The sequence below is a fragment of the Conger conger genome, chromosome 10 (assembly GCF_963514075.1).
Source record: "Conger conger chromosome 10, fConCon1.1, whole genome shotgun sequence".
NCBI classification, from domain to species: Eukaryota; Metazoa; Chordata; class Actinopteri; order Anguilliformes; family Congridae; genus Conger; species Conger conger.
This window is the reverse complement of record NC_083769.1, coordinates 15,797,724-15,812,843: the sequence shown is the minus strand read 5'-3', so window position 1 is coordinate 15,812,843 and position 15,120 is coordinate 15,797,724. Positions and strand designations below refer to the sequence as shown.

The following is a 15,120-nucleotide window of genomic DNA, read 5'->3' as shown; positions in this document are numbered from 1 at the left end:
TCTCTGTCTGAGGAAATCCACAACTTCAGTTTCCTGTTAGTTTAGTGTAATTTTTTTAGATTATTATTTGGGCTGATGCAGAAAGCTTTCTTTATTTCCATGGATAAGTACCAGAGACCATTTTAAATACAGTATAAAAAATAGAGGCTAGAGGGGCAGGTAGAGTGACTGGCTAGACTCTCTGGCCCTTTTGCAAAGGTAAATATTTGGTAGCAAATGTTCAAAAGGTTATACAGTGCAGTCCATAAGTATTTGGACAGTGACACAGAGCAAATTAAATAATGAATATAAGGTTAAAGTGTAACTGTCAGATTCAATTAGAGAGTATTTACATCCAGATCGAGTGACCCGTGTAGGAATCACATTCCTTTTTATCTATAGTCCCCCCCCCCCCATTTCAGGGCACCAAAACTTTTACTACAAAAAATAAGTCATGTTCAATTGCTTCCTTAGTGCAGGTATAAGAAAGCCTTCAGTATCTCGTCTTGATGATACTGATTATAGCAGCAGCAGATATAATTCTGAAGTGTAAGGAAGCATCTTATCTGCTTAAATTAACCTAAGCTAAAGCACCTAAGTTTTTCAAAGCCAAAAACAGGAAAAAACATTAAATGGTCTCCTCCTTATCAAGTTGGGTACCACCATACTTACTGTGCCGTGTATTTGTAACCTATTGTATGTAGAACTTTGTATTATAATGATACAACAGATATGATTTATAGCAGATATGTTTAGCCTCCTGAAACTATCCACGTTAAGCGACCAACAGTGACAATTTATCTTCCCCTGTACCAGAGTAGGCACTACCTCCCATTAAACACAAAAACAATTTGCCTACAGACTTTCTCCAAGGGACCAGCGTCCATCTAAGAGGATATGAATAGATTCGTTTCAAATTCAAATGACTCTCAGCATTAACGGGCCATCACTGGAGATTAGGCGCCGTCAATCAGGCGCAATGTCCCAGAGGAAGTCTTAGCATTTGAAAAGGTGGGAATGTGGCCATGCCGAGATTTTGCTTCACCACCGAGGTGTTAATTGCTCGTATGTCTGTTACGATGAGTAATCTGATTACAGACCGAGGTCTTTTTTTCCCACTTTCCCATCTTAAACTCAGAGTAGGCTATATCTATTCTCATCTATTATATGCTATATCGCCGTGCATAGCTCATGAGATTTGTAGTGATAGAGGTATCATGTTTTTACTTTGCATATTGCATATTTTACTTTGCGTATATATTACCATATTTAATAGCCATATATATTTATTTAATTAAATAATATTAATATTGCATATTGGTAGTGTTCCTGCAAGCGTCCAACACACTGTCTGAGGAAATGTTGGAAAATGTTGGAAATGCACAAAAAGGAGAAGATTGCACTCAAGCAAAGTCTATGGTAGGCTATTGAATACTGACATTTCAACAGCTGAGTAAGGAGTCAACAAAAAGAATTGCATTTTCCATACAAAGTAACTGCTCCGGGCAAACAAGGGCCATCTTGACATTTAAATTAGCCTGACGGTTTGACTGTCTGTCACTCCGCGGTGTAAAGTGGATGTCGAAGTGGCCTGATTGGATCAAGCTCGCTCAGGAGGAGGGATGTCTCGGATTTGGGCAGGCTGTCACATTTGCAAACAGAGAAATAGGTGCCGCTGTCTGCCTGCAGGTAGACGACGCGAGTGTGTGACAATAGATTCACTTTGAGAAAAAAAAAAACTGTTTCGCCTATTTTAAAAGACTGCGTCAGAAAAATAATTGTGGTGAAGGAACGGAGCCAATTGTATGAAGACGCGTGGGGTATCGGTGTAGTCTGTAAAGAACAGTGTGGAGAAGCTCGCATTTTGCAAGGAACTTCAAAAAAATCACAGCCAGCAAACAAAACCCATCAAGCTAGCTTTCATTCTTGACACAAAGAATGAAGGCTTTAAAGAGAGGTAGGTTGTATGTATGCACGCTCGCTTTCAGTGTAGCCTATTTAGTGCTATTTTCACGGCCTCGGTGAACGTGTTCGGATATTGATATTAATTGGAATGCGGCGTTTTGTCGCAAGGAAATGCAACGTGTTTTTGTTTGAATTTGGAGGGACTGTTCTCTGAAAGCATGATGTCCATCTGGCGGAGTAAGCGAGAACACATCTGCTTGGTGGACCTTTGTATTAAACACGGCTACCCGAATGGTTTATTCATTTAGTTTAAAGCGGCGGATGTTGTAACGGATAGCAATCAAGCTGGTGGACTCGATTGATTAGCCTGCGGAATGGCTGGATTATCAAACAGACTGGCTTGTTAAATACAGGATACTAGCAATGTATTATACGAAACAAAGCCACAAACTGAGCAGACCAAATCGAAGTTTGCTATAACATACAACTGTTTGTATATCGTAGCTAGGCTACATTATTTTGTATGTCGACCAGCATTGTTTAGCAACTTTTATTAGAGCAAACAGTAGCCTATGCTACTCAGTAGCATAGTGTATTTCAGTGTATTTTTCCTTGCTACATAGGAAGCCAGCTAATGCTATACTTGCTGATAAACTAGTTTGAGGGTTAACCAACTAATATTTCTCATGAAAAATAATGTGCAATGTGCCGTTTGAAAATGTACATAATTCCCCCTCATCCTGGTGTGTCACAAAAGTAAGAACAATCGGGTAGTATGTATTTGGAGACAGCGTAATTTCGTGAGAGCGGAGTGTTTCCGCTCTCACGCTGATGGACACTAGTGGACTAAGTTGACAGTCCTCCACCCACCCCCACCCGGCTGGTGCAACAACAATCTGTAGCTACTCTTCGCGCGAGACGTACACATTTCCCTCCTTCCACAAAAGTGTTGACTTGTGTGTGTGTGTCGGCGTCGTCAGGAATGTGTCCCAAGGCAATGTCATGTTTTTCATGTGAAGCGTAGCTAGGTTGTGGCCGCGTCTCTTTACCAACTCAGTCAACGTTCCCTGAATAATGCAATGTCATGTTGCTTTTCTTGAACGAGGATACAGGTAGCTATCACCCAATGAGAGAGTTTTGTTCGATAGTGCAAAAGTGGATTTAATGTCGAAAACATCGTTGTAGACATTATTTTGTCGTTTACGAGCATCAGTTAAAGAGCACAACAATGAGACTCAAATGAGACTCTTAAGATAGCCTACCCTTTTTGACAGTTTGATGTAAAACCTAATTTTAGTATATCCATCGCAGAGTGTAAAATACAAGAAACTTTTACTTGTGACTTTGATTATCCACTGCCTAACCATGAAGCAGAAACAGGTTTTAATAATGCTATATGGCACGGAAAAAAAATATGTTGCCTTAACGTGTCGCAGAATTCGTGCATATTATCAGCGTTTTTTACAGGAACTGCTGACCTATACTGGTGCAAAAAGGTCTTCACCATGTTAATGTAATCGTCAACAAACCCTTGCGTGACGCAGTATGTCCGCCGCGGCTTTGAAGGTGCACTTAAAATCCACCTTCTGCCTTCTGTCACTATGTGCTCCAGCCAGGGAGGAGCGCGACCTCTCGGTGATGTCAGACAGCGACGCTTACGATGATGACGTCAACGGTGGGTTCCCGCTGGACCTCTCCGGAGGCGCGGGGAAGCGCCGTCGCCGTGGAAACCTCCCGAAGGAGGCCGTGGAGTTGTTGCGGAACTGGCTGTTCGAGCATCGCTTCAACGCTTATCCCTCCGAGCAGGAGAAGCTGAGCATGTCCGGCCAGACCGGCCTCTCGGTGCTGCAGGTAACCGCCATAGCCAGGCCCCTTCTCCGCATAATACAGTGGAAATAGTGTTATTTGTGTAACACTTCTTATTGGGCTTCGAACTGAAAGATGTTGATGCTTGAGTGACTGTACTTTACTGTTGCTGCTCGCTTCTCTGTTATACTCTTTTACTCTTCATGAAAATCTTGTTTTTATCCTGAAATGTTGTTTCTGCTTATAAATAATTACATCCACTATTATTGTTGTTATTATACGATTTATTGACTTATTAGCATAACTACCAATTATTATGAACCGTAATGCAGTTGCCTTTTGATTTCATGATTGCATAAGTGAGTATTGGGAATGCTGGTGCTGAGACTCCGGTCAGTAAGGGTTCTTTTGCGGGTTATTCCGCTCTTCCAGATCTGTAACTGGTTCATAAATGCTCGGAGGAGGCTGCTTCCTGATCTCCTGCGGAAGGACGGGAAGGATCCGCTCCGGTTCACCATCTCCCGACGCGCGGGGAAGGGGGAGGGCCGAAGCCCCGGGTCTCCAGAGCCCGCCTCCTGTCCCGCCCCCCTCCCTCTGCTCCGGCCCACTGTGATCTGCCCCGCCCCCCCGCTGGACCTCAGCCGGTTAGGCAACACGGCGAACGCCATCCTGACTGCAGCCGCCAGCCTGGCCCCGCCCCCTCGGGACACCCTGAGCCCAGCCCACAAGGAAGCCCCGCCCCCGGACACACAGAGCCCCACCCACGCCGATGAAGCCCCCCCCCCCGCGGGGGGTCTTTTCCACGCCCCGCCGCCCGAGCTTCGGCCCCAGGACTTCAGCGCCCTGCGGCTGCTGGTGGAGGCGGCCATGTTGCGAGCCGCTGAGCTCGACCTGCAGAGGGCCAGTCCGGCAGCCAAACTACAAAATGGTGGCTCGCTCACGGGACTCGACTCCTCCTCGGCCCCCCGCCTGCACACCGTCTCCACAACAGTCATCGGCGACACGCGGAGGTCGGAGGTCACAGGCCGGCCCCACTATGAGCCCGGCGTGTGGGCGGTGCCATACAGGGAGGCCCCGTCCACCCCCCAGCTGAGCCCCACACCGTGTGTTTGGGCGCCTCCCCACTCTGTGCTCGCGGTGCGAGAGGCTGTGAACTAGCCGGATTGAGGGGGGGGGGGGGGGGGGGGGCACTGAAGTGTGGGTAGGCACTTGTGGCCAAAGCCAAGTGATGTTTTTGTAAAAGTTCCGTCTGGGTGGCCGCACCCCTGAGCTTTTCTGTTTCAGTCTCGAACCAAACTCTTCTGATACAAGAGCAAGGGTCTGGTATCCCGCTGCCCGGTGTCGGAGAGATTGGCAGTTACCAAGGCAGGGGCTGTGATCAGATAAAATAAGTGTGTTTACACTTATCTTACAATGTCTTTTTCTATTCTTATATTTTTTTAAAGACGTTTTATTTTATTTGTACATTGGATATCGGGATCATTTTAACGCTACACAGCCCATTGCCGCCACGTCCTGAGGTGAGCGACATTGGACGTTCAGGTTTTCCTGGGCCTCCGGGGCAAGAGCGGTGTTTGAAAAATGCACGTCTTTGACTCTTTCTTTGTTTGACACTAAAGGGCCTTTTCCCGTCGGACAGTATTCTCAAATTGGCGCATACTGTATTCTCAACTGTTGTGCCACGAAAGGTTGAATGTAATATCCGGAGACGGAACAGCAGGCTGAATGTTCTCCTTTTCTCTCTTCCCGTTTGACAGAGCAGTCATTTCCGCTTTGGTTTTTCACATATGCACTTTAAAACATGAATCTGGCGGTGAAAAAAAATCATTGTTATTCAGGCTCTCAATGTAACTGCTATTTGAAACTGGACAGAATGTAATTATTACAGTATGTGTTGTCCATGAACTCTGAGAGCTGCTCAAGAGAAGGGGTGGGGGGTTCATTAAAACTGCTTCGATAGGTTATTCAGAAATATCCATGGTATGCATTGCGGGATGCCGGATCTCTGTTACAGGTCAAAATAATTATCTTCCACTGACTGAAGGTCCCCACGATATGCCCAAAAGAGTAGCTCTACTTTTGAACTTGTTTGTGCGCTACCCTGTCTTTGTATGGTGAATATTCTGATGTAGCCTAATTTGTTAGATGGTAACAATTTAACAATTTTAAAACCTATTTTTTTTGTTTTGCGTTAATTTGTGTCTTGTGTCTTTTGTGTGTTTGTGTTGTCGCATGAATCTCTCTTAATTTCAGAGATGTCACGTTTTTTTAAGGGGTTTTCAGGTTGTGGCCTCCGCCAATGTCAATGTTTTGGTTAACCGTCTAGATTTACATTTAGTGCTGGACTAATTACGCTATAGAAAATGGCTGTTTTTACATTTCCTAGACAACAGTAGTTTCCATGAAACGACGCTGTAGCTTTGGATACTTGGTCCAGATATTGCAGTTCACATTCTGAATTTTTCATTGGAATTTACCAACCACAGATGACATATTTGCAGGTAAAAGTATTTTTTTGCCTTTTTTGTCTCGCATAACACGAACAAACGACTGTGCTGAAACCATCCAATACGTTTTAAAACTATAAAACTGTTAAATACCACAGTGGCAAATACAAGATGTCAGTCTGAATCGTTCCTTTAAATAGAAAAAACGATTTGCATCTCCGTGGAGTCTTTATTACTGCGGCATTGACGGCCTCATGCCAAAACAGTGCGCTTTTCAGTGCCACTGGGGTGTGAATTTTATGTCCATTACACATTCCTCGTCCTTCAGGTAGAGATGAGAAGCGTTCCCTCTGCTTCTCTCCGATGTGCAGGGGTGTCATTGGGTATTAGACACACGGCAGAAGGTGTGAAAGACCGGGCCAGTCGGCCTTCTGTCCCCCTCTTAAAAACCTGTATGCGTTTGTACTACGCATACAGTGCATTCATTTTGATTTGCGCCCGAAAACGAATATTTTGTAGCAGCTGATATATTATTCTGAAATGAATGCAGGTACCAAAAAACCCAGCTTGAAATGCATGCATTGTTCTTTGGGTCCAAGTTAGCAGCTGGTACCTTTGTTTAAACGGATTATTGTAGCATGTTTTAAACGAAGACAGGCATTCTGACATTTCTGAGCTATTTCACCTCAGCATGGGTTGATGAGTGGGTTGGGAATAGTGCCTTATCTGGGAGGGAGAGGAAAGCACCCCTCTCTTCAGATAAACTGTTGGGTAGTCTGTGCAATATTTGTAGCCTTAAACATTTAATGTGATTTGTATGAGCGTTTCAGAGAATAAAAGGACAGTTTTCATAAGTCCGCTTTGGAAATATTTATTTTTGTTTGGTGGCCGGGTGAAGTCTGAATGTTTACACACACACACACACACACACAAACACAATTTTCAAATTGTTAGGTCTCAAGTTATAACCACCCGGAACCAAGCAAATAAAATGATTATTTTGACTGCAGCTAAGAAAAATGGTGGCAGCGTTCTTTGTGCAAATTATATGGCAAGCAGTGAATTCAAAAGCATTCATTTGGCAGGTGCTGGTCACCACTAAAATCAGGGTCACCGTTAAAGAAAAGTCATCAGTGCAGCCACCTGGCAGGTGGCTGTAGAGGAGGACCTGCCAGTGTAAAGAAAAAGCAAAATACTGTTTAAGGAATTGGGTTTTATTGAACAGAACACAAAGGCTGACGACATTAAGAAAATGTAGAGTGAAAAGTTAAAATTTCCATGCTGAGCATTTGGAATGAGGCAGGTACTCTGTAAACACGCATTCATATTCTGTCTTCTGGAATCGGTGCGTCCAAATAATGTTCGGGTCAAAATGAGCCAACCGCACTGAAACTACAACTTGACAAGGGAGCAGTTTCACAATTCAAGACTTGGAGGGAGGGATGATTTTTCAAAAAGACAAAAAAATGCCAATATACAATTTTTTTATTATTCTACAAGGTCACACATTAATAAGGTTCATTATAAGGGAAACCCAATTGCAGCACTTGGAGGGTAGTTTTTACCTACCCTATTTGAGCTGAACAGATCATTTTGGGGGTTTTCTTTTCCCCCCCACAAGCTCTGTGTTGATTGGTTAACTGACTGGGAATGACACGAGCACTCCTCCTATATCCTGTCCACACTCCCGCTCCAGAGAATTGGACAAACGTCAGTAAATCCGCTGGTCTAACTCCGGAGTCGGCTGCCAGATGTGCTGTATCAACACCTTATTGGTTACAATGCAATCAAATGATTGCACTGCGCAACACTTGGTTTTGCACTTGTGTATGTTGTATAGTTACTGGTGCATTAGTTTATTTACTTGCCTCTCTAGCCTAAAGGTCACTAGTAGCTAAGATGTCTTAACTAGCTAGCTAGCAGTTGTGAATTACACTAGATCTCTAATGTTAGCTCAGTAGACATACTAACAAATCCAGCAAAGTGATTCAATATTTTTGTTCCTTCAAGTCTGTTGTAGCTAAATGCATTCCTTTAAGTACGCTGCCACCATACAGGCCTTCCTACAGTTAACTAGCTATAGCTGATTACTTAGCTTCAGTGCTATAATAACTTCTTTAGCCAGCAAGCTAGTTGGGCAAAATTATCCTTTGTGAATGGCCAGTATTGCTAGAAATCTGATTTGCTTGCTAATTTGTGATTACACTCTGTGGTTGCAGATGCTGAATCACAAAAAGGTGGGCGTTATCTTATTCTTAAATGAGGCTGACCAAGGGTGGGCTTATGCAAATGACTGGAGCCCGGTTGTGAAGTCGAAACTGGGGACAATTCTGAACAGACCATTTGGAATATGACTTCATTTAACCAATGTGCTGAAGCTGATAATAGCTGTGCTCAAAATCACTGTGATTCCTTTTTACAGGTTACTAGAGTCTTACATTTCCTATCTGTTTTTCCAGCAGATTTTTACATACAGAATTTAAGGACCAGATTTCCTGCATTAAAGACAAGCTGAAATCAAAATTCACTTTTTCCTCAATTTAGTTAATTCTTCATAACCATATAAACACATCTTAATGTATAACAAAAGATTTTTTAAAATTGTTATACTATATATATATTTATTTCCATCCACTTGGAAAAAAAGATTTTAAGTCAACGTGTACAAGTGGGTGTGTATGTCGTAATGTCCTTTCCCCCCAATCAGTATTCTTTTCACACATGCTTATTTGACATCAGTCAAATCGGCCCTGCGCCCCAGAAAAATAAATTTCACTCCTGTATACGTCATATCATGGAAGCTTGTTCTGCTTGAACTCCTGTGTCAGCTTGTCTTTAATAAATGTAGTGAGTGTATCGGACAAATCTGAGCAGTTTTTATAATCGACTAGATGGCTGCATCTATGAGGTGAATGGCTGTGGTGGATGAAACTAACCTTGTTTCTAAATGCAAAAGCTTGGGACGCCCTCCCAACCTCTTCATTCCTTGTCTTCTTATGACAAATGCAGTAAATCACTAGAACGGAACTGTTTTGGACCCGTCTAATACTGTCCGATACGTGACCGCATTTGCTGGTCCAGGAAACATTTTATCTTTACCTTTTTTTGGTCCAAAACATCTTGTATCTGCACATTCCATCAAGCTCGCATACCCTTAGTTAGTGACCCTTTGAGTAGATCGTTCAGTGTTGAGATGGCTCAATCACTATGTAACCTGTTCAGGAATGGTTACAGAAGGGTTGAGATTCGGCATGATTAATGGACTCTCCCCCCCTGTGTGTTTGCAGTGGTCTCCATTTTGTGCTGCTGTGTTGACATTTTGGGGGTGGGAGGGGGCTGGTGGTGGGGCGGGGTCTCTACATGTCATCCTTGTCTTTGGCGCCGTGTTTGAGGATGCGGGTGAACTCGGCGTAGTTAAAGTTGCCCTTCTTGTCGATGGGTGCCTCGCGGAAGAGTTCGTCCACCTCCTCGTCTGTGAATCGGTCGCCCATGGTGGTCAGAAGCTCCCGTAGGTGGTCCTCGTGGATGAAGCCTGGGGGTGGGGCACACCAGCCAAAATGATTTACTCCGGAACCTTCTTCCAACTAACTTCTTCCACCAGTTCCCTCCCCATACCAGTTCCCTCTCCACCAGTTCCCTCTCCATACCAGTTCCCTCCCCATACCAGTTCCCTCTCCACCAGTTCCCTCTCCAAAGCAGTTCCCTCTCCACCAGTTCCCTCCCCATACCAGTTCCCTCTCCACCAGTTCCCTCTCCATACCAGTTCCCTCCCCATACCAGTTCCCTCCCCATACCAGTTCCCTCTCCACCAGTTCCCTCCCCATACCAGTTCCCTCTCCACCAGTTCCCTCTCCATACCAGTTCCCTCCTCGTCGAAGCAGGCGAAGGCGTTGCGGATGACATCCTCAGGGTCGGTGCCGTTGAGCCTCTCTCCGAACATGGTGAGGAACATGGTGAAGTTGATGGGCCCCGGAGCCTCATTCATCATCCCCTCCAGGTACTCGTCCGATGGGTTCTTACCTGGGGAGGGACACCAGAGACCATCACCATTGCGGCGAGAGACCTTGGCCGGATCATCTACACTCCTGCACCTCCTGACAAGGCCTTAAACTCATCAATTAGGATATCCTCTGTCACCATGGAACCTCACGACCCCTGCATTCATTCCTGGTTCAGGTTGGAATTCACAGCAGTCACTGGTTTGAAATATGTAATTGTTTTTGGATTCAAATACTTTTATGTGCTTGATTGATCCTGCCTGGTGCAACTGAGACAGCCAAGAGGACCAGAAGGTGGGGTTTGCACTTTTATAGTATTTCATAGGTTTCAATACACCAGACAAGCTCAGTAATGCATAGAAAAATATTTATATGCTTTACTATTGACCCAGGTCTGGTTCGCCTGGATGGAACATCTTCCATTATTGTAGAAGTATGGAGTCTGATATGTGCATTTTTTACTTTACAGAAGATATTCCTTTTAATATCTGAGCATGATTTCAGGGATCATTCTTTCATTCTATAAGGAGTAGTATATTGTATGTGTTATGTGTTCTCACATTTGGGAGGAGTCATATGTTAGCCTCCTCTCAGGACTGTTAAACCTGGGCTGTGCCTTGCCTTCCCCCCACCCTCCTCACCCAGAGAGGCCAGCATGTCATGGAGGTCCTCTTTGTCGATGAAGCCATCGCGGTTCTGGTCGATCATGTTGAAGGCCTCCTTGAACTCCTGGATCTGGGATTGGTCGAACATGGCGAAGACATTGGAGGTGGCCCTCTGGGGCCTCTTCTTGGTGGTCTTCCCCTTCGCCCGCTTGCTGGACATGGTGGCTGGCTGGCTGGAGTCTGGGGGACGGAGGGGGTGATAGTTTTATGTAACGATGAGTGTGTTGCCTGTTACACTGCCATAGGCCAGGTTGGTGGTTATTGTGGTTCATGTAAAGGGGGGGACTTAAAGGGACAGCGGCCATGGGCACTGTACACACTGCTGGCTGTCTGATCCCCCAGAGGAAACCAAAACGCAAACCCCCGCAGACAGAAACAGGTCAAAATGAACCAGGATCATAAATTTGGTCAATTTACCATGGTAAAAAAAAAAAACGGTTAAAAATAAGATGGTAAATTTATATAGCACTTTTTATTCAAAGTGATTCACAATAGATGCCTCACATTCCCACACACACGGCGACTGGCTGCCATCGGGAGCAATTGGGGGTTAGGCGTCTTGCTCAGGGACACATGGATACACCCAAGGGGGATTGAACCAGCAACCGCTCTTAACTCTTGAGCCAATGTCGCCCCCCTATAGGATCGACACTCTTAAATGCTATGGTAAAACATCACATTTATGGGGTTTTTTCATCCTAGGAGATTAAATTCAAGAATATTCCTGTTACATGGCCTAATTTCTGCAATCTCAGAGCCCCTGTCCTCATACTATCCTGGGAGACAGGACTTCACTGGGTCATCTCCCACACTCGCTCAATCTATATTTGTGCGCGCATGTTTGTATGTGACTGTTTGTACGTGAGAGTGTCCTACTTTGGCACACCTTATTCTACTAATCAGCAGCTCAATGAGATGTCTAGCTGTTGAATGAGATATGCTTTGTTAGGGTTGGAGTGAAACCTACAGCTCTGCCATAAGTATTTGGACAATGGCACAATTGTAGTTGTTTTGGCTCTGTATTGCAGCACATTGAATTTGAAATGAAACTATGTCTAGGGGGTTAAATTGCAGACTGTCTGCTTTAATTTAAAGGTACTTACCTCCATATCCAGTGATCTATGTAGGAATCACAGTCCTCTTTATGCATAGTCCCCCAATTGTATGGGACCAAAAGTAATTGAACAAATTAGTATAATCTTAAATCAAGTCAAATTAATACTTGGTTGTAAATCCTCTGCATTTTATGCCTGCTTGAATTCTGTGGCCCAGAGACATCACCAGATGCTGGGTATCTTCCCTGGTGATGGGGGTGGCCTGTAGTGTAGTGGTTAAGGTACTGGGACACGCAAGTTCGGTGGTTCGATCCCCGGTGTAGCCACAATAAGATCCGCACAGCTGTTCGGGCCCTTGAGCAAGGCCCTTAACCCTACATTGCTCCAGGGCAGGATTGTCTCCTGCTTAGTCTAGTCAACTGTATGTCACTCTGGATAAGAGCGTCTGCTCAATAATGTAATGTAATGTGATGCTCTGCCAGGCCTGCAGCCCTCTTCAGCTCCTGCTTGTTTCGGGGGCGTTTTGCCATCTTCATTTTTGGCCCTGAAAAACTCCTTGTTTGCTTTCACAGTATTTTTGGAGTTATTGTCCCGCTGCAAGGTGAAGTGCTGGCTAATTATTTTTGCCTTATTTATTCAAGCCTGTCTTTTTCAGTTCTTGTAGCTAGTTTGTCTCTCAGGCATTTGGTTGAATCTGAGCAGATAAGATGTTTCTGTACACTCCAGAATTCATCCTGCTGCCGCGGTCAGCAGTCACATCATCAATAAAGACGTGTGAGCCCGTTCCAGTGGCAGACATGCACAAGCCAAAACACTACCTCCACCATGTTTCACAGATGACTGGAGGTGCTTTGGTTTATAAGAAGTTCCATTCTTTCTCCACACTTTCCTCTTTCTTTTTTAAGTGGAATGCAAATTCTACACCTAGTATCAACTCTCTTGTGTATGAATGAGTCACACTGCTTGCCGACTACCGTCTACCAAACCGGGGGGACTGTGTCAGAGCTTTGCAGGGCCACTCAACACGAATGTAAATACACAAAAATGAAGTCTAACAGTCTACACTTTAACATGATATTCATTACTTAATTTCAAATACAATGTGCTGGAGTGCAGAGCCAAAATTACAAAGATTATATCTGTCCAATTACTTACGGACTCCACTGTATATTTATACACGCGCGCGCACACGCCACCAGGCAGGACAGACCAAGATTTGAAATTAAGTTAAGTCCTGTCTCTCAGCATAGTATGAGGACAGGGGCTCTGCGATTGTATAAATGAGGTCATGTAACAGAAATAATCTTGAAATGTATTAAACCCGAACAGAATTCCCTAATGGAAGTCGTACTTCCTCTTTCCCGTTGTAGTAGGTCCCTAACATCCAGCTGATTTTTCTCCAGACTGTGACCGGAGGGATTCTCTTTTAAACGACCATATTCGAAGCAAATCTGAATGCATTTTGTTCAGAGAAAAAACGTAAAGTTTTGTCATTAGAACTCAGTGTGAGCTACAGGGCATTTACCCAGTCAGAAAGCACTAAAAACCTTTCTCTAATCTACCTGACCATTCCGGTCGTCATCTTTCTACCTGTCAATCTTATAGATTCGCACTGGGAAGAATCCAAGTCCGAAATTCAAAATCAAAATTGTTCATCATTCTCACCTTACTGTAACTTTCTGGAGGTGGTTGGATCAGAACCGACACGCCTTCGTCCCCTTTCGCTTCAAGATGGTCATCTGAAAAGTTTGTTTGGAAGAACCAGAAATCTGCTTCCCCCGCCCTTGTCTCCCTGTCAGCCAATGGGGCTTTGAGGCTGCTCTGACTGGAGCCCGCCCACCGCTTGGATTTACCCATAGAAGGGAAAAATATGTGCGGTCAGGAATGTTCCCGTTGCCGTTAGGATGTACACTGCTGGGATGCAGCGTTCAGTAGTTCGGCCGTAATTCCAGGAACTGCGGTAGAGGCTGCCTTATTTAGAGAAAGAGTCAAGAGACGGAGAAAGGATTTTTTTCTTTTTTTTTTTTACTTTCCGCTGATTTAACAGTGGAATGTACTGAGACTGGGCACTGTGGCTTGCCTCGCAGGGTCTAGGATGTAACTAATAACACCACTGCGCACCAAGGCCTACATTTCATTAGACTATTTTCAGCATATTTTCGACTGTGATTTCTTTGGCTCAAAGACAAACGGGCAAGAAAAAACTTTTTTGTAGTTGCCCAACTATTCGGTAGACATTGCGTTCATAGTTTGAAAGGAACGGACGTTAAGAAAACGGGTTTGCTCTCATCTCAGCATTGCAAAAGTATTTTCTCGAATTTGTGCAGGAGATTTATTGGTGGTATGCTAACCATACAACTCGTGCGAATGGATGTCGGCTATGTGTGACGGTCGTTACAAAATATATGAGCTGTTTTCTTTGATGTGGAAAATGAGTTATCATTTCTGTCAAAAGTCTCATCCGGAATGCTAATCAAATGATGTAACAGGCTGCGTTTGTCAGAGGCTGAAAGAATTGCAGTGAGAAGCCGAGCGCCCTTTACTGATAAGAAAGCAACATGGAGACGAATACGCATTTTAGCTGCTTACAGTGAACGTTGTCTGTGCACAGTGCAGAACAAATGCAGGCTGGTGGATTCACTTGACTCGACAGTAATTTTAATTGATTTATCATCGTTACTTAAGTATGGGTTTTAAGTTTAGGTCAATTTCTATTTGGAGCGCATTAATGATTAATGATAATACCGCCACACAAGCCAAGCACAATGTGGAACCATCCTCCAGCTTATTTGACATTTTAATATATATGTATATTATATTTATATATATATATGTAATATACATATATATTAAAATGTCAAATATTTGCATATTCATATATATGCAGTACTGTGCAAAAGTTTTAGGCAGGTGTGAAAAAATGCTGGAAAGTAAGAATGTTATGTGAAAATGTTAATAGTTTATTTGTATCAATAAACAAAATGCAAAGTGAATGAACAGAAAAAAAATCTAAATCAAATCAATATTTGGTGTGACCACCCTGATTAACCAATTATACCAAACAGCAGCTAATGATCATCAATTTGGTTGAAACACAATCCTTAACTGAAACAGAAACAGGTGTGTAGGAGGGTTAAAACTGGGTGAGGAAGAGCCAAACTCTGCTTCCAAGGTGAGGTTGCTGAAAACAGTCTAATGTCAGAAGTCATACACCATGGCAAGACTGAGTACAGCAACAAGACACTAGGTAGTTATACTGCATATG

General features: G+C 43.9%; 2 protein-coding genes across 3 annotated transcripts; one reads left to right on the top strand and one right to left on the bottom strand.

The window, feature by feature from the left end:
• Positions 1-1,650: 1,650 nt before the first annotated feature.
• On the top strand, positions 1,651-4,856 carry LOC133138383 (homeobox protein TGIF2-like). Of its 2 annotated transcripts, none has more exons than XM_061257093.1 (3): positions 1,651-1,936; positions 3,497-3,735; positions 4,123-4,856. In XM_061257093.1, the coding sequence occupies exons 1-3, from the start codon at positions 1,918-1,920 to the stop codon at positions 4,846-4,848; spliced, it is 984 nt and encodes a 327-aa protein (XP_061113077.1). In that variant the 5' UTR covers positions 1,651-1,917; the 3' UTR covers positions 4,849-4,856. The 2 variants fall into 2 exon arrangements, with proteins under 2 accessions (XP_061113077.1, XP_061113076.1); XM_061257092.1 differs by lacking the exon at positions 1,651-1,936 and adding an exon at positions 2,888-2,996.
• Positions 4,857-7,335: 2,479 nt separating this feature from the next.
• On the bottom strand, positions 7,336-13,632 carry LOC133138382 (myosin regulatory light polypeptide 9). Its single transcript, XM_061257091.1, has 4 exons — positions 13,521-13,632; positions 10,777-10,980; positions 9,996-10,157; positions 7,336-9,669 (listed from the first exon to the last, which is right to left on the bottom strand). The coding sequence occupies exons 2-4, from the start codon at positions 10,958-10,960 to the stop codon at positions 9,494-9,496; spliced, it is 522 nt and encodes a 173-aa protein (XP_061113075.1). The 5' UTR covers positions 10,961-10,980; positions 13,521-13,632; the 3' UTR covers positions 7,336-9,493.
• Between the last annotated feature and the right edge of the window lie 1,488 nt (positions 13,633-15,120).